This window comes from Thermobia domestica, chromosome 15 (assembly GCF_964235325.1).
Source record: "Thermobia domestica chromosome 15, izTheDome1.hap1.1, whole genome shotgun sequence".
Lineage (NCBI taxonomy): Eukaryota > Metazoa > Arthropoda > Insecta > Zygentoma > Lepismatidae > Thermobia > Thermobia domestica.
Genome location: NC_137468.1, coordinates 53,397,631 through 53,423,749, shown reverse-complemented (window position 1 = coordinate 53,423,749; position 26,119 = coordinate 53,397,631). Strand labels below are relative to the sequence as shown.

The 26,119-nt window shown below is 34.4% G+C and overlaps 1 protein-coding gene across 4 annotated transcripts in view; it reads left to right on the top strand.

Moving 5' to 3' along the window:
- Nucleotides 1-26,119, top strand: part of Frl (formin-like protein) — a 318,309-nt gene that overhangs the window by 276,516 nt on the left and 15,674 nt on the right. The window contains exons 13-19 of one of the 4 annotated variants that reach the window (XR_014128428.1): nt 3,026-3,233; nt 8,116-8,243; nt 11,622-11,786; nt 15,452-15,731; nt 19,252-19,529; nt 21,795-21,911; nt 22,231-22,309. Coding sequence is in view for 3 of the 4 variants with exons in the window: in XM_081739699.1 (XP_081595825.1) it covers nt 3,026-3,233; nt 8,116-8,243; nt 11,622-11,786; nt 15,452-15,731; nt 19,252-19,529; nt 21,795-21,911; nt 25,977-26,032 (1,232 nt within the window). In the remaining variant the exon portion in view is untranslated. Of the gene's footprint in view, nt 1-3,025; nt 3,234-8,115; nt 8,244-11,621; nt 11,787-15,451; nt 15,732-19,251; nt 19,530-21,794; nt 21,912-22,230; nt 22,313-25,976; nt 26,033-26,119 lie in introns of those variants that run through there. The other 3 variants (XM_081739699.1, XM_081739700.1, XM_081739698.1) reach the window with 3 other exon arrangements.

Here is a 26,119-nt window from a genome sequence, read left to right as displayed (position 1 = left end):
TCGTTTTGATAGAGAATATGTCTTAGCATATATGAAACCATTATAAAAAATCAACATGGCTGAAATGAACAAAATGGAGATATGAAGAAATAATGAATCTAGGATAGTTGCCCAGTGTTTATCCTGTTAATTATGCAATCCAGTATGTAGGGTATGAATAACCTTCATAATAATAATAATAATAATAATAAAACAAGGGGTTAAATCTTCATCATAATTGAAGAAGTAGGCATTCCCAAGAATAACAAAGGTTGCAGGAATGCAGGATCTCATTTCTGTGTCTTGGCGCTGAATATGATTACTAATTCGTTGTACTAAGAAATCGAACGTTTGTTTAGGCATGCGAAATTAATTTTAAAAATTCGAATCATATTTCCGCAGCTTTTCATATAATGTATAAAACGAACCTTCCACATGACGCACTGTCAACAATGGATGGATCCAAATCTTTTCTAGTGCTGCCTTGTTTCCTCTTTCTTCGCCGTAAGTACAGCAAGGCAAGGAGATATCGTTTGTTTATTGCTGGACTCGTGTTCTCTCCTTCACGTTCAAAATCAAAGTACTTCTCGGCACCGGCATTACTGGGATGTGTGTGCAAAGCAGCGCCAGCACCGACATTTTCGGAGCTGGCACCGGTTTTTCTGGCCGCGTGTGCAAAGCAGCCCCGGTTCCGGTTCCGGCATTGTCGGTGCCGGGGACGTGTGCAAACGCTGTTAAACTTCCTGATCGTATGATGTGTCCAGAAGTAAGGTTTGTTAAAACATGTTTTGCGTTCATCTGTTCCAGTTATGTCATAGTGCTTTTATGAACAGTAGATATGTTGTAAGTGGCATTGCTACGCCTAGGAAAGTTAGTTTTGACTTCATTTTATTGATAATTCTAGTAATGTTGGGTTTGTTTGCAAGTACCGTTACATTCGTTCTGAATTATCGATCTCAGTATAGTTTGTATCTATAGTTTTCAAGTGCAGGATTTAAATTTTGCTGACACTTGTATGGTTTGGTATCGGTAATTTGATCCCATACTTTGTCAGAAACTGATGAATGATTTTTGCAACATTGCTGTCATAATAATAATAAATCCTTATAATAACAGGAATATTATGTAATTCTAGACCCACATCAGAGCTACTTAAAATAGGCTTTAAGTTTTGGGTTTATACTAAGATTAAGTTATGTTAATGACATTTTGAGTTAAGACTAATTAAGAATTTATCACAAAGGATGTTTATTGTAATACTACTTTTCTTTCAGAAGATAGGTTCTAGTATATAGCATAGATTGTTAACTAGAAAATTGTATCCGTATTAGAATAGCATAAAACAAAAGAAAAAGAAGTTTCTTTTCACTGCATCATGTCAAGAACTGATATATTGAATAAGTGCTTGCTTGGAGAATATATGATTTATTACATCTTGATATAGTACAGGACTTTTTTTTTTTTGTTGTTGTTAACCAGAGAGAGAGAGAGAGAGAGAGAGAGAGAGAGAGAGAGAGAGAGAGAGAGAGAGATCAGTCCTGTATCATCATTAACTTTCTTATTTATCGTCCGTTCCTTTTAGTCTGTAGAACATAATCATAAGATGTTAACTAGATATTGTAAAGTGTGTTATTGTGTTAATTCTATCATTGATATGTTCGAAATGTCATTAACATCACTTGTGAAGTATATTGATGATTTGTATCAGGCAATTGATGTATCATAGTTCGTACTATGCACGGAACATGATAATTTGATACTTACCTCAAGTCTCGTTTTTCGAATATCCGAATTACTCTCTCTCAACTGGTAAAAATAATTGTGGCTGAAATCTAGTTGAAAAACTAGAAGACATAGCAGCGTATATTAACATTGCTTAACTTCTGCACATCCTAATTTCCCTTCCTTTAACTTTGAAAAGCTGATCTCTTTTCCTACCCTGTGAAAGATACACGAAATTCCTTTAATACAATCTAGCTTCCAAGTCCTGTTCATGTTGTTAGGGGTATGAGATGTAATGAGGCTTAGAGTATGGAATGAGTCTAGGCTTGAGTAATACTTTAGGGCGGAAAGTATTTTTGGATTAGAGCTGTACCGAAAAAAGAAAGAAAAGGAAGGGAGAATAGTTGCTATGTAGTTAAGGAGATATGTTGTTGTTTATTGGGTTTGAGTGATATTAATTTAGTTGTTGTTAATTCTGAGTTTATGCCAGGAAAATGTGTGAGGTTTTAAACTGAGTAAAGTTAGAGAAGTGGATGTACTTAGGTCAAGAGATATGAGATGTTTAGATAATAAGATATGTTTATAGTGAAGAATGAAATAAATCCAGAAAAGTGCAATGTTATTGTCAGAAGTTGTAAAGGAGAAGTTCATAGAGCATTGATATTGTAAGATTGATTAAGGCAAGAGTTTACATTAACTGATTTTATAGAATAACACATGTATGTGTTGAATTGATGTGGCCGTTTCAGCAGTATTATTAAAATTATCTCAGTTACTTTAATAGATATAAAGATATTTAATACAGCACATGCCTTGCACATCATTCTTAACGTAATGATGTAACTAACCTTATTTTCCGTGTGTGATTATCTAAGCAAAGTAATTTCAAGAGCTCATCCTCTGTTCGTCAGTTACTCGAGATACGACGAACACATAAGTCCAGGAACTCAACTAATTATCCAGATCTAACGCCTACTAAATAAGGCCCTATACTCAAACACCAAAAAATATCAAAGGTCAACCTTAAAAAAAGTAGTAAATCAATTGTCAAGAAAATCTTCACAGAATATTGTAATGCAGTGTTAGATATTGACAGTTTGATATGCGAGTTCTTGGAATTCGGTGTTCATCGGTATCGAGAGACCGACAGAGAGAGCAGGTGCAACTCCTGAAATAACTTCATTTGAATAAATACAGGTACAGTAATTTTAGTTACATCATCAAGTACAATACAAGTGAATACAACATATACCTACACAGTAACCATTAAATTATTTACTTGTTTCTTTTTTATTCTATAGAAAAATTTCATTCTATATTACAGGTTAGAGGCACAATTTTTAACGAACTTGACGATGACAGATTACATAACGTCATAGATTTCAATGATTTCGAAGAGAAGTTTAAAATAGGCGTTGGCACTGCATTTACAAATGGCGATGACATGGATGGCTTGACCACCTTCCCCAGCAAACGGTTCAAGAGACCAGAGACCATATCATTACTAGAACATACAAGACTGAGAAATATTGGTAAGAATTCATGTATACAGGATTTAACACGTTTAACACTGATGATTCTAATCATTTTTTGTGTACCGTGGATAATATTAGTAGTTTATTTTTGTCCTGCATACTGTTAGGTTATTTAAATAAATAAATAAATAAAATGTTTCCAAGAAGGTTACTTCAAAGAAGGAAAGCAGTAGTGTGGTTTGTATGTGATGTTTACTTTTACCACACTCCATATATGATTATTTTTTCATTTACCCCATATTTTCAATAAAATTTGAATTCAAACTCTATTTGCACAACGAAGATAACCAGGTTTAATTTGCATTACACACATACACACACACACACAAAAAAAAAAAGTAAACAAAGTTATTCCTATCAATTATAGTATTATACTATTGGATTCATAGTTCAAAAAAGTAACATTTTGGATATTACTTCTAGAAATGTCATCATTTAAGTACTAAGTTAACACCACAGTTTTATAAAGATACGGAAATACATCCAAGTTACTTAGTTATTGAGATATCGTAGTATGTTAATGTTCATAAATTATCTTATTTCATAGGTTACATATATCCAATTAGTATTTTCACATTCAAACACAAAATATATTATAAAATAATGTCTCTGACCATCATTTGTGAATAATGCTTTCTTTTCCTTTTTACATTGCTAGTATATAATTATTAAAGTAATAATTTTCATATATTGAACGTTGATAATTTGGTTTCAAGTTACAATTAGTATGAATTAATGTTATATTGTTGAGTACATCTTCATGGTCTTGTTTTGGAATTTTTAAATTTGCTCCATAGAGTTTTAGAATATTCCTCTTTCTTAATAAGTTTTCCATTTCTTCTTTTTTTTTTAAAGTTTATTTGACAACTGTTGAAGTTATTCAAAATAATTTTATTAATAATAGATGATTTACATTAACATTTCATATCAGTCAATATAAAAATGCTTTTAAAATTCTCACATACGTCACCTATAAAACTTCCACAACATATTATCATTAAATAGACACCTATGTATCTTTTTATATTACTTGGGTATCAGCATCTGTTTCTTCCAACGATTTTCAACAGTATTTTATCATGATGACCGACCATAAACATTTTCTGCCACGCTGTGATCTCTCTCTTCTTCTATTAATCCGACAGCCGACCGGAATAGTTGAGAAGTGTAAAACTGACAAGACTCAGGTTGGAATTCCCCTCAAGGCATAAGGGTTAACGTATTGTTGTCTTTAGCTTTAATTCTATTATTCATTTGTGCCTCATTGTCTTTAACCTGAAGGGCAGAAATATTGGACGCAAAACTTAACGCAAATAATTAAATATATCCCCAACACAAATCAATAATCAAGAAGGCTAGCGGAAGAAAGTAAGGAAGAATGGTGGAATATCAGTAGCTTAAAAAGACTGAAGTAGTTGAATTACGTTTATTCCTTACGAGAAATACTTTATTACTCTTCTCTTCCATGTGAACTATTGCATCCAAACTTATACGAAGTACACTTCAACACCAATTGTCAAAACTCTCCTACATGTAACCTAATGATCTCCTAATTTCCCTTTGCTGAGGTAAGAAAAAAATCGATTAAATATAACCTACGATGTCTGTGCAGAACGAAACTTTCCTCGACTTTCTCTGCTTGTCAGCGGCGCGTAGTGGTATTCTTCTCAATCATTTTAATCGTAATTACATAATTTTGCCATGTGCCATTGTGAAACTGCGAGCGTTGGAGTGAAATGGTTCGCTATGTGTGGTGGTTGTGTAGCATTACGAAAATGATTTTGGGAGAGCAGCATGTGTGTATCAAGTTTTATTTCAAATTGCGCAAGACATTTACACTAACTTGGAAAATATTGCAGTAAGTGTACGGGGAAGAATGAATGAGCCGAACCCAGTGTTATAAATAGTTTCGACGTTTCAAAGCGAAATGAAGATCCGTTAAAGACAAGACAAAACCTGGACGCCGTCAACTTCATTGATGAGTTTCATATTGACAAAGTGCGCTAAATAGCTGAAAAACTAGAAATGAATACAAATCGTGTCATGTGATCATGGTTGAAAAACTTAACATGCATCGTGTTGTAAGATTCGTTCCACGGCTGCTAACAAATGAACAAATGCAGATACGTCTGGAAATCGGAGAAGATCTTCTGACTCGTGCAAACGAGGACAATAGCTTCCTGAAAAACATCATAACTGGTAATGAGACTTTGACCTATGGCTATGACGTTGAAACAATCAAGTCATCCCATTGTGTCAGAAAAGTTTCGCCAAGATCCAGGATAACACGTCACTCAAGTGTTAAAGTGGTATTTATTGATTTCTTTGATTTTGTGGTGAAAAATACGTTCGACATGGTCAATTAACAAAGGGAATTATGTAGAAGAGATAAGGCGTTTGAAGGGAAACTGTAAGAAAGATGACATCGGAAGCTTGGAAAAATTGAACATACATGTTGCACAGTGACAGTACTTCTAGCCATTCCGCGCTCAGTAGGGAGCTTTGATGAAGAATAGTACGACTGCTGTACCCCCAATCACTCTACTCACCTGATTTGGCATCTGGAGACTTCTTTTTATTCTCCAAATTGAAATCCATCCTGGGAGATCGCATTTTCCACTGCATAGAAAAGATAACAAAAACTATACTTCAAGACCTCCGGCTATTCCAGAAGGTCCGTTACAGTAGTTGAACATGAGTTGAGAACAATATATTAACGGTGGAGGGAATTATTTTGAAGAAGATAAATCTAAATAGTTACCAAATGGTAAGTACCATTATATTTAGAAAATTTGGCTCCTGTCTGGACAGACGTCGTATGTAGTAAATTACTGTATTACAAACTAGTAAGTCACAAATATTTTTGATCCTGGTGCAAAGGGTTCCGGTTTCGATTCCTGTGGGAGAGCCTTGAAATTTAAATTCATAACGGTGGCCCATGTTCCACCTTAAATAGTAGATCCACGTTTCGTATAGTCTCGATGCTGAAAAGAGAAGATAAACCAATCAGTCATAAATTACTGGAGTGTGGTTACTTTCCCCTAACATACAACATAGTTTACCGCAGTCCTTTAATAAATATTCCATTATTTGCTGAATCAAGCTGTTATTCTTCTGTGATTATGGTTGTCTAAAAGTTATTGAGGCTTTGTCGGTCAAAATTGAGAATGCGTTTATTATGACTTGAAAATAACACTATAAAACTACATGTGCACCATTTTGTTCGATGACCTACGGGCATTTTTTCAGCGACATCATAGTCCCGTTGCTTTAGAACTTTGAGGTTTTTGAAGGGGAAAAAAGTGACACGTGGTTTTCACAGGCCTATTTTAAAACTAACTAAACACCTCTCAATTTCTGATGGATCATTAAAAATGTAGCGGTCTGACATTATTAGCGTGGTATACGACACCTTTCTGTTGACCAGTTCTGGCCCTTGCATTTGAATTAGTAGGTGCACACTCTAATTGTCGACAGTACAGGTTCGAGTGTGTCGTCCCGGCGGCAGCAGTAGCAGCTCGTGATAGACGATGCCTTTGCAATCCCACCAAACGCACAGCCATGTGGGCTTTGTCACAGACTAAAGTTTCTCCTCGCTTCGACCACGATTTTTTTCCCGCACATTGTCATAGGTTATCCACTTTTCATCAGTAGTGGTATACGTCTTTAGAAATGGCTCGAGTTTGTTATGTTTCAAAAGAGATTCGCAGATAGAAATTCGATCGTTTAAATATTTGTAAGTCAAATCATTTGGCACCCAAATATCAAGTTTTTGGTTGCCAACTCTCTCCAAATGGTTTAGCACTGTTTAGATCATTGGCGTTGTTGTGACTATTTTCGTGGCGATCTTGCTCGACTTTCGCCAGAATATCATCGAGTTTTGCTGTGATGGGTCGGCCACTGCTTTGACATCATTTCCAAGGCGAAAGCGACTAAGCCATGTTTACTATTGATATCGTATCTTGCTCGCAAGTAGCACAAATTTCTTCGCATTTGCCCCTTTATGGAAATAAAATGGTAAAATGTAGCACATATTTTCGAAAGTTCATTCATTTTTACGGCGCAGTACCTCAGATCTGATTATAAGGATTCAAACATAATTTGCACATGTACTAGCTTCAACTGTCATCTGCCAAATGACGTTAGGCCTAACCCACTGCAACTCATATACTCTGAGATTTGAGACACTGATGTTATCTCGTGCGTAAAAGACTCAATACTTTTAGACTACCTATTATTATTATTATTATTATTATTATTATTATTATGATTGATTGATTGATTGATTGATTGATTGATTGATTGATTGATTGATTGATTGATTGATTGATTGATTGATTGATTGATTGATTGATTGATTGATTGATTGATTGATTGATTGATTGATTGATTGATTGATTGATTGATTGATTGATTGATTGATTGATTGATTGATTGATTGATTGATTGATTGATTGATTGATTGATTGATTGATTGATTGATTGATTGAAAATATCAATCCTCAAACCAAAGTGAAGAATTGAAAACTTGTCCGTAAGAATACTTTAGATATTCAGAACTCGAAAATATTTGACATCCTAAATTATAGTAGTTTGAGATTGAAACAGCCTAGGAATGAAAGAATAGGAAAGAAATTTCACCAATTGTTATAATGATATGTAAAAAGGAAAAAAAAAGTTTAAGCAATACTAATATAATATTTGAAAAAACATTTCCATCTGTTGTCTTGGCCATTATGACTAGATTTCATTGGCAGCCGCCGATACGGTAAAGAGAACTTTTTATAGTTACATAAATAATTCAAAAGTTATATTGTGCTAATAATTATATCCTTCTTTTAACAACTCTATTGATATTTTTAAAATATTTTTATTTCAGCTATTTCTAGGAGAAAAATGGAGATGCCTGTAGATAAAGTTATTGCTGCTGTTAACGCACTAGATCTCAAAACTCTTTCTCTGGAGAATGTAGAAATCCTGCAAAGGATGGTACCTACCGATCAAGAGGTAAAGTATTGTAATTCTGTGAGCTGTTATTCCTTACGGTTTTGTGGTGGACATAATCGTATCCATTGGTTTTGTTGGGTTCTTCAATTTTCTCCTGCATTCTCAATCCATCACGTCTTTCATAATTATTCATTTTCATTAATCATCCGTATCATTCAGCCTAAAAGGCATGATTGTGGGACGTTAAAACTTATTTTCTTTCTTTCTTTCTAATTTATTATTATGACTCCCACCACACAGCAACCACCTCCCTCGCCGTGTATAAAGCTTCCATCTCTCTTTGCTTTCTACTTTGACAGATGTGACTTTTCCTGATTAAACTACCAGAATTATGTGTAATCCTATGGTTTAATTGTCTCTTGCGAGGTGTCCTCGTTTTCTTTTCCTCCCAAATAACTCTCGAAATATTCTTTATAAAAACGAGCAAAAATAAGACATTAATACACATTTGAATAAAAGTCATTGACGCATTGAATGTCTGTAAGAATCAAAAAGAAATTCCTCTCAATAACAAGAGAAAAAGAACATGGAAAGCAAATGTTAAGTGAAATAAGATTAATCGTGATGTCATGTGTCATTGATTTATAACGCTGGACGCCGAGACTTCTGATGACACGGTCTCACTGCATTTAATTTAAAGGACGAATTTAAAATCTGTTTTGAACAGGCTCTTCCTATATTATAATTTATTTAATCAGACTATAAGTATTTAGAAATTAATTAAGTATTTAATACAAAAAATTGCTATAATCATGGCTTCAAAAATCCCAGGTGCCAAGTCGACGTGGTGAATAGAAATAAGAGACTGGTGCCTAGGTAATTTACGGCCAAGACTTTTAATCAAATTGAATCGCATTATTATGGCTCCTGGTTTTCAGAACTGACGCGTGTTAAAATCTAGCACTGGCTATAATCTTAACTACAGGTTAATAATTGTGGTGGTATATCCACATTTAAATTGAGCAGTTATTGCTCTACAAACATATTATATTTGTATATGCATGGACTTGTTCCAAAAATTCTGGCTATCCATCTCTCTTCTAAAGGCCGTAATCTCGCAACTACACGTAGGGAAACGTAATGCTTTGACATTAACAAAAATCTCAATTGTCCAATGAAAATTCAGTTTTATTGTTTTGTTTTGTTTAGTGTATGAGTAAGAATAGAGGACTTTCAAAAGTGAGATAGGTGATCGGGTGTTTTGAACAAGTGTCTATATGCACATATCACCCAAAAGAAAATGAGTGAAAGTAAAATCTGGCTTAACGTTCGAATTTTGGCCGTTTTGTCAGTCGCTTACATGGTTTGATAAACAAAAAACCGGACAAAGTGTGCAGCGTCTTAATCATTAAACATAATCCATAGAAGCTAGTGGCACTGACTAGCGGCAACTTTCACAACGAGTGATTTCAGATTTCCTTGAGAGTGGGGAATTTAAATACGCATGTAGTTAAAGCAGTACTGCAAAAATGCTGGAGATATTTTTCACATTGAGTACAATCGGAGATATGCCCCTAGGAGAATTCCATTGCTCCTAGCGGAAGGGAATACCCTTTCAGGCCACTTCCTAAAATCATCACTGTTCAAACGCCTTATTCCGCATTCCTGTATCTTCTGGCATTGAAGCTGCAGGTTTCGAAAAGAACACGTACATGAACTGCTTGGAGGTTTGTGTGTGCAGGATAAGGATTCGGATGAAGAACTCGTATGTATGAAATTATGTTACAGACTTGGGAAAACTGCTACGGGAACATGGTGAATGCTGTAGCAGGGTTTCTATGCGACTAGTGCATGAGTCGACACGATGTTGTAGTAATTCAGTCTGTTCACGTATCGACAATTTAAAATCTCCTTGCACGTCAACAGGCAGGGTTCATGTGAATGTTATTCGTGATTTGGTTCACTAAAATTTCTGTTTGACTATTAGATTGCAGAATATGTAGGCATCAACTTTAGCAACTTTTAACTGAAAAACTGAACATGCATAGTACAGTAGCAAAGTTCATGCCGCATTTGCTAAGCAAGGACCAGAGAAAGAACAGAATGAAAATCAGTGGGGAATTGCTTCAAAAGCCAATAGTAATAAAAGCCTTTTTTATACCGTCGTTGAGACCTGAGTTTACGATTACGACGCCAAAATCAAAGTTCGTCGTCGCAGTAGATGGGAAAGGTTTCGCCTAGATCGAAGAGAGCGCGGATAAGCCGATCAAGTTTGAAGCTGCCCTTTATGAATGTCAAGACATAATCCGCCATGAGTACGCTCCACGTGGTCAAACAGTGAAACAGTTCTATTTAGTAGAAATTAAAAGCGTTTGCGGGAATCCGTATGCCGGAAGCAGGCCTATGGTCGAATCGAAGTTCATTTTTGCACCACAACAACACGCGAGCTCTTTCATCACTCTTTGTGCACGATCTTCTGGCAAAAAACTGAATAACTTTTGTGCCGCAGTCACTCTACTCCACTTGTTTGGCTCCAGCAAACTTTCCTCTTAATCAAATAAAGTCCATCTAAAAAAGGTCGCTGTTTCGTCGCATTTGATGAGATCAAACGAGATTCGACGAAGGATTTCCGTGTCATACCTAATGATGCGTTTCACGACTGCAAGAAGCTTTGGCATCGGTATGTTAAAGACAACAAACTTTAATAAGTTGTATCTATATTTTTTCCTGACAACAATCAAGTATTTTTAGTTTTGATCAAACCTCGTATATCAGCTTTCGTTTTATGTACTCATGGGTCCTGACCAGGTATTTAGATTTATTGTAACTAAATAAATTACGTTTCCCTTTTTATTTTACTCCTTGATCTAATATTATGCTCTTTATGCTCTATTATTGTACACTCATGTCCAAAATGATTGTCACATATCTTTAATTGTCTTGTAAGAATATAATTTGATAATGATTTTGCAGATACTCATACTATGTGTATAATCGGGAAAGGTATATTTGTGGTAAATTTCATAGGAAAACAATTATAAATACGAAAATTAGAATGAGTAAAACAAAATGTTGCTAAATGGACAAGAAAGTTTTTATTTTCATTTTATTGTTTTTATTTACTACTCTTTTGGCATGAAATTTTCCACATGCATGTCTTTGCCGATTATACACACACTAACATTGTAAGAAATACCGGGCGAATTCATTATCAAATTATATTCTTACAACAACATATTTATAGACATGCAACAATAATTTTGGACATGAGTGTACATATTATAGTACAATGCTGTACTATAGTACTAGTACATTGCCCTAGTACTATGCTATTTTTGATTATATTTATTGCTGTTTCCTAACTCATTACAGTGTACATTCTGTGTTCGTTGTTTGGTAGCTGTATGTCATTAATGTGCATCTCATTATCTTTGACAGACTAAAGCGTATAAGGAGTATGTGACGGAGAAGAAGAACGTTAATATGTTAACTGACGAAGACAAGTTCCTGATGCAGTTGGGTAAAGTTGAAAGGTTGTCCACAAAGTTGAGTATAATGAGCTACATAGGAAACTTCTTCGACAATATTCATCTTGTTCAACCAGTAAGTAAAATAAGTCATAAATTACAAGTAAACAATGTACACATTATTATTATTTGAATGCTGAGTGCAATAAATTCACGTTATTTAACCTTGTAAAATCCTCTGTAGTTAGAGAAAGATTTTTTTTTTTTTTTTTGGGGGGGGGGGGTCACGCAGAACCTTTTATCTGGATGCTTATAAAAAGGGCGTTGATAAAATCGTGTTAAGTAAAAGTGTATAGAATAGGTGAGGAACCTAACAAAAGAAAGTAAATTATTTTACTGAGATTCAAGTGGTATCAACCATTTAAAAAAAAAAAAAAAAAAAAAACAAAACATAAAATTCATTGAAATTTCATTAGGTTTTATCTATGTATGTCAAAATTACTGTTGCACTAATTAGAAAGACTTACTCGAAAGGCACGGAAAATTATCTAAAAGTAAACCTGTCGGCAAAAAAATTATCTTCTTGGGCACAAAACTTTCCTTCCGATCAATTGTTATTGATGGAGTGAAATAAAACAGGTGGAACAAGTGAGACTGAAAAGCACTGTTTCTTAATTAAGTCAGCTATAATTAGTATAAATGCTAATGAAGAAGAGTATTTATGTACAAGGGAAATTTTATGGAGAACCACTGGAAGTAAGAAAAGTAATGCTATTAAGAAAGAAAATAATGAACGGGATTTTAGTTTCACAACCAATGTTAGCTTTCCAAAAGAATAAGTGCTGAAGAAGTTAATATAACTTTTTGCCGAAACATTCACTTTTAGATAATTTTGTATGCTTTTGGGAAAGTACTTTTTAAGAAATATCGAATATTGCATCCTATCAAAGTAAGTAGCTTTTGCTGTTGCGCTTTTTCAGAATTGCCTAGGTAACTTACAAGGTACCAAAATTTATGTAAGCTACCTTGATAGATTCGTAGACCTAGTGTATTCTGTAAGTTGATACAATTAACTGTACATTCTCTTTCTAACTCGATGGCATCTATTAGCATTCATTGTAGTAACAAAGCTTGCCAGAAAACAAGATAATTGAAACTGGTTACAGAACTCAGTTCCTTGATGAGAACTGAAATAAGAAAAACTCAATTTTTAATACGAGAGTACGATGTTCCGTTGATAATAAAACGAAAAACTTCTACAAAAAAGTTGTCATTACATGTCGACAAAGTAGGAACATACATGCTAATGAACGGTATAGGATGCATATCTGTAATTTAAAAAAAAAAAAAGTATCCAAAAATGTTTATTTCTTTTTATGTCATTTCGGCCTTCGCAAGTAACTTCTTCCATGTTTTTTTTTTCTATACCAATTTATTCTCGAAGGGAGTTTTTCTTTGAAGTAATAGAGCAAAGAAAACCTTTAAAAATTTGCAGTGTTACTTGTAGATTCTCACACATCTTGTTCTTGAAATTCATTTCACTGATTAAGTATAAAAGACTATTTCCAGAAGTATGCTACCGATGGAGACCAGAAAACTATTTACAAAATAGCTGAAATATCCGTTCTTAGCAGGAGAGGAGGATAAGGTTTATGCAATATATAATATTTGAAGGTGAAGAAATAAGAAGTAAATAAATAAAGAAGAGCAACGTCTTCGATGTTGCTTCTGTTAATATTAGTAAAATAAATAAATATACAATAACGTCGTCGGCGTTGCTCCTATCAATATGAGTGTAGTAAATAAATAAATAACGAATAGCAACATTATCCTTCTGAATATGAGTGAAATAAATAAATAAATAAATAAGAAAGAGGTAACGCATTCACAGTTGCCCCTGTCAGTTCGCAGATCAGCTGCCAAGTCCCCTCTTGCCTAAACTTAGGCTGAGTTTGTGGACACTAACACCCATTTCGGGGCCGCGGTGGCTCAGTAGTAGACTGTTCACCTCTTGTACATGGGACCCTTGGTTCTATCCCAGCTCGCGCCAAGTGAACTATGTGGTGGTCAAACACCGTGTGCATGGGTTTTCTCGGCGTTCTTCCGTTTCCTCCTCCTTTCTTCATTCCACCATTTCATTCATTTCTCATAATCTATCTTCATTAGCCTAGCCGGCATAACCGTGGGACCTAAAACTTAAAGATTTTATTTACTAACACCATTTCGTGTGCAAAATGCTCAACATTTTTTAGATTACCTGATTATCAGTCGATGGATCTCACAGAGCTGAACAAAATTGCGTGTTTGAAGGTTTGGCAGGCTCACATACGTAGACTTCGTGAAAATCAATGATAATTATTTTTTTATGGCGGTGAAAACATGTTAGTTCTCAATCTGATGTACTTAAGTTTTTATTTAGCTGAAAGCATTATTTATTTATTTATTTATTATGTATAAAAGTATATACTGTTAACTAGCAGATTGTACTTAATTATTGTTCCATTTCGCCTTATAGTGACGCATATACTACTTTGTCATTTTTGGATACAAAGTCAGTGCTTATTTTTTAATATATATAAATAAAAATGAAAGTGACTATATTCGTGACTTATTAACTCTTGAACCACCAGATCGATCTCGATCAAATTTTCAACAGAGATGAGATTCGGTCCTGGGATGGTTTTGTCATTTCACTTTGACGGTGCAACTTAGGGGAGGGGATATATAATGATCGAAAATGACTGATATTAATGCCGAATCCATAGTTTTCGAGTTGATGAACAGTGACACTTTCGGTACCGTTTAAATCCAAATTTAGCCCAGCAACTTGGGGGAGAGGAGTAATATAAAAATGATCGAAAATGACCGATATTAGTGTCGAATCCATAGTTTTCGAAAGTGAGACGAACAGTGACACTTCCGATAATGTTTAAATCGAAATTCAGCCCTCATTTGTACTCTTATAAAGGAGGATGTTGACGCATAAAAATAATTTAAAATGACTGATGTTAGTGTCGAATTCATAGTTTTTGGGATCCTTAAGTTGATTAGTGACAATTTTGGTGCCCCTTATGTCCAAAATGAAACTAGTCTCCCCGTGCGAAGAACGGGCGTTCTGCTAGTTAAGAGATATACATGGTCAACATATCTGTCAGTTAATATATTCGCGCGTAGTTAATATATTGAACATACTGCTTTCTATAAATTCCGTAATATTTTTTATTAATTCTATAATATTTCAGAAGATTTAGTGATCCAAAATATGAAGGAAACAGTCAGCATCAATAGTTATTTATCCCATTATCTGATTAAGTTGAGTCTCTATATCTCTAATTTAACACTTCGTAGAAAATGTTTATAACCTTTATCACTCAATGAAAAATTGTTTGAACTCTGTTGACCCTTTATAAAGGCTATTTTAGATCTTTTTTCAGAGATGAAAAAAAAAAAAAAATATATATATATATATATATATATATATATAAAATATAATTTTCAAACTGATTTTTTATTTTATTGCAGTACATAAAATTAGTATTTGGCAAATTAAACTCAAACGATGCTTATAAACCACTCATCCAGGTGTTATTCTTTTCTATACCACACTTTTTCTCAGCTGAACGATTGGCTGTGGGTTTATATGCCACGCCCGTCTGTAAAGGTTTGAAATTGGTTCTTTGATAAAACTGTTCGCAATTTTCAAGGTAATTCCTGAGTGCTTAAATAGTATTGTAATTTTTTGAACCCAATTCTTCTTGACAAGTTAATCATTATGGTAATATCATTTTTTTCTTCTTTCAGCAAATACATGCAATTATATCTGCTTCGAAGTCTGTAAGAAATTCTAAGAAACTTCGTAAAGTTCTAGAAATAATTCTCGCGTTTGGAAATTACTTGAATAGCAGTAAGCGAGGACCAGCATATGGTTTCAAACTTCAAAGTCTGGATACTTTATTGGACACAAAATCTACAGACAAGAAGATATGTTTACTCCATTATATAGTAGATACTATCAAACATAAGTTCTATGATCTTATGAACTTTGACTCGGAGCTGCTCTATATTGACAAAGCAGCAACAGGTAATTTTAGTGGTCTGCTTTTATGTGAGTTTGTACATATAGAAAATGAGAAGAATAAGGAAAATAGTCATGTAAATTATAGTAATAATAGAAATAATTTTTTTGAACATGAGGGTCAATCCATCTGAAGTGGTCCAAAAATTGTGAAAATGGTTGCTCGACCATCTCGGAAAATTATAAAAATTGAGTGTGACGAACCATGTGTATGAGCAGGTCAACATCATCATTCACGTTTTCGTATGTGCAAGTGTTCCTAAATGGCGACCATCTTTGTTGTCGGCGGAGTGCCAATTTTTGCATTTGCAGGCCTTTACGAAAAGTACAGTTGCTCAGGACGTACGAATCAGACGAACACCAAACAAAAACGAATGTTTACAGGAGAGACTGGAGTATACGGAAAATAAAAACTTTTGCTTCTAAATAAATATGCAGGGTTGCAAACCAATACATGAAATCACCAGAAAAACTGCAGAAAATTACACTTTTAAAAGGGCTGTATTTTGGAATTTCATAAAGTGGGGGATGCTGAATAGTATTGCATGTAAAGAGTCTGCAGAAATTTCCACACGTATGATAATACTAGCACCATAGATTTATGGGGGTCCGAAATTTGAAGTTTGTGATTTTGATGCCATTTTTGGGGCGTAATATATTAGGGGAACAAAGTGCTAAAAAATTGCTGCTTATGCCACAAAGTGATTCTGTATGTGAATAAACTATTACAAAAAAAATCATGACTGATATTACACGGAGAAAAAAGTGAGAACATGGTAAAAACGCGAAGAAAGCACATGCGTGACAATGGTTGTAGCCCGGAAAATAATACATGTTTGGATTATGTTTTATGCTAGATCTCAAAAATTATGCATGGTGCAGCAATTAGGCTCGATTTTGTTTGTGTTCAATTGTGCAAAAGCTTGCGAGTGGTGTTTGTTCCATCTTTCTAGCTCCATGATCATTGCCACGTCTATATGGTAAGGGGGTTAGTTCCCCCCTTGCACCCACGACACCTATCGTCGAACTGGACCGCGGTATTAAGGCACTTAATGTATCAGCAGTATCATTGAAATCCAATCCCAGTTACGGAAGTTAATATGTTCAAAAGGTTGCGTTGTATCTACCCTAACTATGTATAAAACTGTTTGAACTGACATAAAATAAAGGGTACTTCCGGTTTACGTGGATAGTTGAAACTTAGCATGATTGTAGCTTTCAAGTACTAACAAACAGGAAAATTGTCGAAAGTTAATATTTTTAATTTTTAGGGGATCTAAGGGGAAATGAAGAAATTCTGTTATTTAACTGAGCCCTTTTTGGGACTTATATTTTAGGTACTTGTAATTAAAATAAAAACTTGAAATTCTATATTCTTGTACTTTTCCGTTAGCGTTACTTAAGTAAATCACCAAAAATAAAAAAAGTTCAACCGTAGAGAGGTTTTATGGGGAACTGAAAAGTCTTCCCAATGTTATTTATATAGGGCATCTTCTACACCCCAAAATGTTTAAGACACTTCCGGCAGGATTGGAATGATGAAATTTGGCATGATTGTAGACTTCCGGGACTAACCGACAGGAAAATTGCCAAAAGTGAATATGTTTAGTTTTTAAGTTATCTGTTGGGGGGATGAAGTAATCCCCTTGTTATTTAAATGGGTGTTTTCTTGTGATAAAAAAATCTCATCTTTTAGATGTTTGAAATACCAAAAAAACTTGAAATTTGGTAGAATTGTAAGTTTTAGAGGTTCGAGGCCGTAGGCCGAGCAAACGCGGGGTCTGGGGGCGGAGTCCCCAGCTAACCAAAGATTAGTCTATCCTATATAACGTAACTTCCCTAACTGTGATTGGATTTCAATGATACTTTGCTGATACATTAAATGCTTTAATACTGCGGTCCAGTTCGACGATGTGTGTCGTGGGTGCAAGGGGGAGCTAACCCCCTTACCATATAGACATGGCAATGATCATGGAGCTAGAAAGATGGAACAAACACCACTCGCAAGCTTTTGCACAATTGAACACAAACAAAATCGGGCCTAATTGCTGCACTATGCATAGTTTTTGAGATCTAGTATGAAACATATCCAAACATTTATATTTTTTTCGGGCTACAACCATCGTCATGCACGTGCTTTCTTCGCATTTTTACCATGTTCTCACTTTTTCTCCGTGTAATACCAGTCATGATTTTTTTTTGCAATAGTTTATTCACATACAGAATCACTTTGTGGCATAAGCAGCAATTTTTAGCACTTCCCCTCCTGAGATATTACGCCCCAAAAATGGCATCAAAATCACAAATCTCAACTTTCAGACCCCCATAAATCTACGGTGCCAGTAGTATAATAGGTGTGGATATTTCTGCAGACTCTTTAGATGCAATAGAATTCAGCACAAAATTTATGAATCCCCCACTTTATGCCATTCCAAAATACAGCCCCTTTAAAAGTATAATTTTCTGCAGTTTTTCTGGTAATTTCATGTGTTGGTTTGCAACCCTGCATATTTATTTAGATGCAAAAGTTTATATTCTCCGTATACCCCAGTCTCTCCTGTAAACATTCGTTTTTGCTTGGTGTTCGTCTGATTCGTACTTCCTGAGCAACTGTAATTTTTGTAAACGCTTGCAAATGCAAAAATTGGCACTCCACTGACAACAAAGATACCTGCAATTCAGGAACACTTGTACATACGACGACATGAATTATGTTATTGACCTTCTCATACACAAGGTTCATCACAATCAAATTTTTATAATTTTCGGAGATGGTCGAGCAACCACCTCTGGACCACTTCGTATGGATTGACCCATGAGGGTTTTGCTTAAGGGTCAATCCAAAATTAGCGGTAATTTAATTTCGCTGTAGTGAAGACCTTTAAAGTTCCTAATATAAGGTTTAAAATTTCGCTTTTCACTTACAAATAGTGCTTTGCTTGAACTCTGCACTATGTCATTTGATTAGTTTTCAAAGTGTAAAAGAATGATTTGTCATTTAAACAAAACTAACTTTAAAAATTATAATGCCTTATAATTATATAGTATAACGTAATTTTTCAATCTTTATTAGTTATTAAGTTAGAAGTTTTATTTTTTATTTACATTTTTATTCATTTAATTAATTTTTCATTAATTTTACTGTTAATAAAAACAAAAATTACAATGCAGCAAACTTCAACACTGCAAATAATTCCCTTTTTTTCTTCACTGGTCACTGGGATGTTACGTTTCATTGTGTTAATGTTGTAAGTATGTATGGAACAGGATTCCTAATGCGAGTGTAGAAAATAATGAAAAATTTATCACTATAAGCGCTTTCGCCAAATGCTTCATCATACAAAGAGGAGATATAACTGCGAAGCACCAAGTTTTGCACCACTCTGTGTGTATGCAGCAATAAAATATAATATTTAGCGAAAACGCTTATAGTATATCTGATAATCTATATTTTTAAAATTCTATTATTATTTTATTTCAGGTATATAGTGTATTGTATGCCTTTTTGTTTTGTGTTTTCTTGTAGTTTCTTTGGAGAATATAATGACTGATGTCCAGGAACTTGAAAAAGGAATGGAATTAACCAAAAAGGAATTTGAACACCGAAAGCGAGATGATAAGCATAATGTGGTGTTGAGGGATTTCTTGTCAAATTCAGAGGAGAAGCTTCGGAAATTAAAGGCTGATGCCAAATTGGCACAAGATGCATTCCATGAATGTGTTGAATATTTTGGAGAAAGTCCACGACAAGTTGACGCCAATACTTTCTTCTCTTTGCTCGTTAGATTTGTTCGGGCTTTTAAGGTAATAATGTCGAACTTTTCCTGGGTATTTTTTTTTTCTTCTTCTTCTTTCGTTCTTAACGTTAAATCTAGACTATAAGGGTTTGAGATTTGATGGATAAAATCATATGGTTGCCAGCATAGGTAGGCACCCTCATGAGCTTACCCACTCAACCTCTCACTCACTCCTCAAAGTAAATACGTGAGGGTAAGTGAGGTTGAGAGATAGTAAGGGCCGTGAAAATGAGAAAGAGTAAAGTGGAGTAGTGGTGAGGATCCATGAGGGTGTGATGAGATTGAATGCGAGTGGCCAAAAGCAAGTTTGTGACTTGAGGGTGAAAGCGATTGAGATGTGGAGAAAGTATCCACCTATGGTTGCCAAATTCCAACATACTTTAGTTTTCATAATACAATCGATATTCGTCAAGAGGTAATCAATACTCCTAATTCTCGTTTCTGTTAAATGTTAAAAGGTAAGATAAAAATTAAAACTGGAATTAGGTTAAATAAATAAAATATTAGTTATTTTGAAAAGCTTCCTCAGCGGCATAAATAACTACATAACAATGACTGTATTTCGACGGATTGTCAGATCATGCCAATTTGGTGTCTCCTGTTTTTTATACTTTTTACATTTTCTAGCTAGCCTTCAACTAGCTTGGAAATTTCGCAACCAGAACTCAGCATTTCTTCGACCCAAGGCCTCGCACCTCATATTTCAGCCTTTGCTTCCGTTCTTCGCGCGGCAAGAATACGTTCATAGCAGTATTCTTTGTGAAAATTTTCAACTCCTTTCCGCTTAGAATACGTATTTCAACCAAAGTGAGACTATAAAAACCTATGTCGTCTCAAGTGCTAACTATGTTTATTTCAGATATTTAACCCGTTTTCCCTTATGATTGAACTGACAATTTCGAAGTTGTTTCTGTACATTGAGGGGAAAAAAAATGCCCCCTTCTCCCGGGAAAAACAGAATTTCCAGAAACACTGTAGCATATTCCCACTTGTGTTGAATAAGGAGTGTGTATACCAAACTTTATATCCCTAACATGCTTCTAATCTTTAGGGATTTCGACATATGACCATCTATTACAATTAAAACCCCTACCCTTCTTTCTTCTCGCCTTGTTTTTTCCCTTCTAAGGGAAATATAAAAAACGCTAAAACACGTCTTTAATTATTGTACATAAAAAACTAAATAAAAAATTTTATGTCATTAACCTTAACGGGTCTCGAGATGTAGCCATTTTAATATGTCAACTCTCACCCTTTTCTTTCCACCTTTGTTTTTTTCCATATAGGAGAAATATATATATATATTGGCCTGGGCGTTGATCAGTCCGTCACTTACTCAAGTCTTCGTTTATGTATAGATATTCTGATCATCCTAGAGTATAGCCATCTGCACACAACAGTTTTGACAGACTTTCAGGTGTCATCATAAAATGTAAAGATGGAAGTAGTTTGCTTCTAGTATCAATGTAATATAGGATTAATTTATACATTCAAACTTCCATTCAATGTGGAAATTTAACGGCTGTCTTTAACGATACTATTTTACGGTTCCATGAGCTTCTAAATAGTGTTAATTAACCTATGTACAATATAAGTGACACATGATGTCGAGTATTTCTGTTAAAGATTGGTTTCATTTGATGAATCTTCTTGGTCTCAGCGTTATACTTAATGAATACAGAATAATATATATAAAATTGTTAAGATTTTCATATTGCTTGTGTGCACTTGTGTACAAAGCGAAATTTACTTCACCTTGTTCGTGCGTATTATGTGTAATTGTATGACTATAATTTCGCCATTAGCAATTTCTGAAGCCTTCTTCTGGATACAGTACCTGAGAAGATGCCAACCAGAGTTGAAAATTGGTAATATTGAGTGCCTGATTAAATTTACACAGTAAGTGTCATTAATTTTCATTTAGAGTGGAACTGTATGATTGTAGGCCAAGAATAGGAATTACTAATGGTTTAGCAGGATAATTAATATTAAATTAATGAAAGAAAGAAGAAATGGGTGCACGCTGCAACTTCGTTAGCATCTTTTAAGTTAGTGCTTCCAAAAGGCATTAGAAATTGGTAATGATGAAATTATCTACATAAAATTACAAATAATACACGCACGAGAAAGGCAAAGTCGATTTTATTTTATATACATTATTATTTAAATTGGTACAAGCAATATGAAAATCTTAACAATTTGTACTCAATGCTGGAGTTGTTGAAGAAATGTTAGCACAAAATTATTTTACATCTTTCATTGTTTATTTTAGTTGGCCGATCAAGAAAATGAGCAGAGAAAGAGACTGGCACAAGCTGCATTAGAAGCCTTAAATAAACCATCTGAAGAGGTCATAAAAAGAAATAAAATCAATCAAAAGAAGCAGCAGGTAGAGTATAAGTTGGAAATAGCTTGCTTTGGATTTTCTTGTCTTTAAAAGCTCATTAATGCCTAGCTTGCAACAAAAAAATGTGGCGTTTGAAAGCTGTTTTTTGATATAAAAGCTTTTAGTGGCGTCTTTGCAAAAATATGCGTTGAAAAATATGCTAATACCGCAGAATAAATAGCTATAACCTTCCAGCTTTCTTCCAAAGTTGATTTTGCATGTTATAGAATCTACTACTGACTGTATTCAGATTTAAAAGAAAAAAAGAGAGGTCATTCTAATTATTACAGAAAATAAACTGTTTTCTTCTCAATTTGATCAGATGTTCCAGGCATCCGGGATACAATGAACAAATATGGAAATGGGAATACTTTTAAATAGCATATTGTACCTTGAGTCAGGTACTTCCATCTGCTGAGATGAAGCATGCTTTTTGGGAATATAGTTCGAGGGAAGAGACCGAATTCACTGTCATGCATGAAGGTAGAAAATAAAAGGAATAAGGTGGATTTCGGGAGACGATAGCTCGTTGTATATTTTTGTTTTAGTTAGGTAGTAGTGTATCGTAACATAGTAATGTTCAAAAAATTGAATAGTCTTTCTCTTCTAAACCTCTTCTTTCATTTGCTTTTTTTTTTTTTTAAATCATGTAAAAAGGTGTCGGCCACTATGAATATATTGATGAACTTTTGACTGTTAATATATTATCCAACAGATCATCGTAGTTTCTAGATCGCTATTCGCTTCTGGTATCAACCGCAGAATAAGACAACCCCATTTAACATCTGCTGGAAAATCTTGCAATTATATCCAAAATGTGTTTCAGAGGAATTAGTATGTCCGGGACTTTATTTTCCTAAAGATATTCACGGTTAAAAAAAAAAACCATTTCAGAGAAATTTTATTGGCTGCGAATGCAGGCGTCAGATTCTAAGCAAGTGGAACAAATTAGCAGATGATGCAAACTATTGATCGTATTAACTTCTAAATCCATGTAATAAATATTTTATTGTTCCAGTCTTCAAATTGAATATAATTAGAAAATGTATTTCATAGATTCAAAAGGAAAATAATAATAGCTAGAGAAATCGCATTGTTTTAAAATTAAATACATTGTCTTAGATTAAGGCTACTTTGTACTGCCAGAGAAAAGGTACTTTTTAGGACCATTCATAGCCACCGATCGCATCTTATTTTACAGTAAAACACTTCATTACTAGGAGCCTCGATGGCTCAGTGATCAAGCTCTTATCTTTGATGCATGGGGTCCCTAATTCGATCCCAAATGAGTTTTGTGATGGCAAACACCGTGTGCATGCATTTTCCCGAGCTCTTCTGTTCCTTTCCCCTTTCTTCATTCCACCATTTCGATCCATCTGTCATCACAGTCTGTCTCCCTTAGCCTCGGTGCATAATCGTGAGACAAAATAAATAACTTCATTAGTAATAGCCAAATCGTCCATACTAACTAAATTAAATTCCTTTTTGCTACAACACGCAAAGAGTTACGGTCGACTAGATGGTACGCGTTGAACTGGGTGATGGTTAGCCAATGTATCTGCTCCGAATATCATTATTTTCTGCTCTCTAGGCCAGAATTGACTATCTCTTAATCTAAGTAGCTTTCCAAACGCTTCAGAAGTTTGATTAATTTTCGAGTATATTAGCATAAACACTGGAGTTCCGATTAATTTCAAGAATGCAGAGTTACAAGTAAATACTAACAATTACTTAAATTACCATAGGTAAGTTGGTAACCACATCACCAGGGATGCGGAACGATATTATAGTAACATAAAACTGTAGTCATTGATTTGGGGTGGGGGGTCATGTTCCGATCTTCCGCTTCTTGAACAAATGTTGATGAAACGATAGAGTAATATAGAACACTAAACCAGAAGCACAGTATCACCGTATGGACATTCTGATTTTACGTTACATTAGCATTCAGATGAGCATACTATTCCTCATTTATTCTGTCTTCTTATCAAACGAAGAAGGTCCCAAGTAATAAGAGATGGCGACAGGGTGGTACAATATACTATATCTAAACACAGCTCTGCGTATAGCATTCTGTCTTTTAGAAGGGTGATAATATAAATTTATGGATACAGTTAGGATCTTTTTTTCTTCTTCTTTCTTTCAATATCCAAGTTGGTGAATGTGAGTAGAGGACTTACGAAACTGAAAGTAATGTCAGTTTTTTCGAACATTACTGTATTTCATGGATAATTAATAAAGATAGTAGAAGTAACACATTTTTCAGACGGGAATAAATCTCAGTAGAAATAACTCGAGGGGAATTTGGCTGTAATATTACAATAACAATGCATGTTATTCGTCCAAGTTGTTCCTTCAAGTATGTATAATTCACCAAAAATAGAACCAAAATCAAAGATCACAGCCACAAGTACTTTTCTAAAGTATTCTAGCATAAATGATAGTGAGTTGATATTGTGCAATACGTATTGAGGTGTATTATAGGTGTCATATATAGATTATTTTAAATTGCTATTTTCCTTATTAGGACACTTATATTGTCATAATTCTTTACTGTTCAGAATAATTACCCTATTCTACTATATAGAGTAGATTTTATAGAATAGTTGCATGATGAAGAAAGGTCTGATTAATCTGTATTTGGTGTCTATATGATTCATTCATTTTTACTTTGAATTTACTTTAGTGAATACGCATGATTTCAGACAGCTCAAATTACTTGACTGCCAGTAATATACATGCATGCATTTTTGTACACCTTATTTTATATGCATTCCTATGTTATCGTGATCTGAAACATGTAAACGCCTGGTTAGGAACATGCATGTTCAGCTTGAATTATTTTCCAGATATTAAAAAATAACTGATGTGGGTATGGAAAAGTTGATACAAGCACTTCTATATTAAACCGCGATGCAATATAACAAATCAGTGACTCTTTCAGAATATGTATAGATAAAGTGTATATACATTTTTCCCTTCTCAACTTTTGTAAAATAGTTTCTGCTCTTTAGTACTTTCTAAAAAAATGAAAAGAAACTTTTTGCTGTAATAAGTGACAAGCTGTTCCTGTATAGAATATATTATTGGTAATTTTTAAGAGGATTTTATATTGTACCTGTATAGCAAATTGCAGCAGTAATCAGTGCTGCAGCGTGGTATCGCCATATAACCAGCAGAAAACAAACGGGAAACAAAGAGGAAACATTCAGAAAGGTGGTTTCATAGTGTAACAGTGGGGATAGAAAGAGTTAACAACAATGCACCACCACTTACTTTGCAAACTCACCCCAATAGCAGTTATTTTAACAAGTTCTAATCAAACGTTTGTGAAAGTAAGTGAAGTGGGGAAACTTATGGAAGGTGGAGTTACAGTTGTTGAAAATGCAATTCAAATATCTAGAAAAGGTAAACATGATGTCAGCAGAGCCACAGATCTTCCATAATCAGTTGTAATGGATTTTTATGTATGCTGCCTTAAAGAAATTATTATTTTGCTAACTGTGTTTATGTTCTATTTACATCAAGCATTTTGAGCTGTTACTGATAAACAGAACATATCAGTATCTGTGAAACAAATACTTAGCAATTAGAGGAAGAATAATTATTGTATGGCCTCTTTTTCAGCACTTGAGGCCATATGAGACCTAGCCTTACAGTTCAGGATGAAATTCGGATCATTATAATGTGCTGAAATTTCAGTAGCCTCAAGCCGGAATCAAATCCGGGACCTCGTGCACCCAAAGTGCGCGTGCGCTAGCCACTAGACACAGAGGAAGGCTAGTGAGGTTGTGTCCCGAATTTGATGACTGTCAGTGTTACAAAACACAATTAGTGCATAGTCTCTAATAAGTAACCAGGCGTTTACAATGTCTACCACAGATGTAGCATGTCACTTGTGTACATATGTATTTCATTCTGTTCCTGTTTCAACAGAAATATACATAATTTCTGTTGTGTACATTTTTTTTTCTCGTTGGTTTGTTGCACAACCACGTGAATTGTTTATTTACTGAAATACACTCTTATTACTAACTACAGTGAGAACAACGTCTGTTTGTTTCACAGGCAACTTATAAACTAAATGGCAAATGTGTTCATACAACATTTAAGATACCAATAGGGTATGTATATTTACGTACATTTTTTTGTTTTCAGCACAGTGCACAAATATATATATTTATTTTTTTTAAAAAAAAAGGGTCACAAAG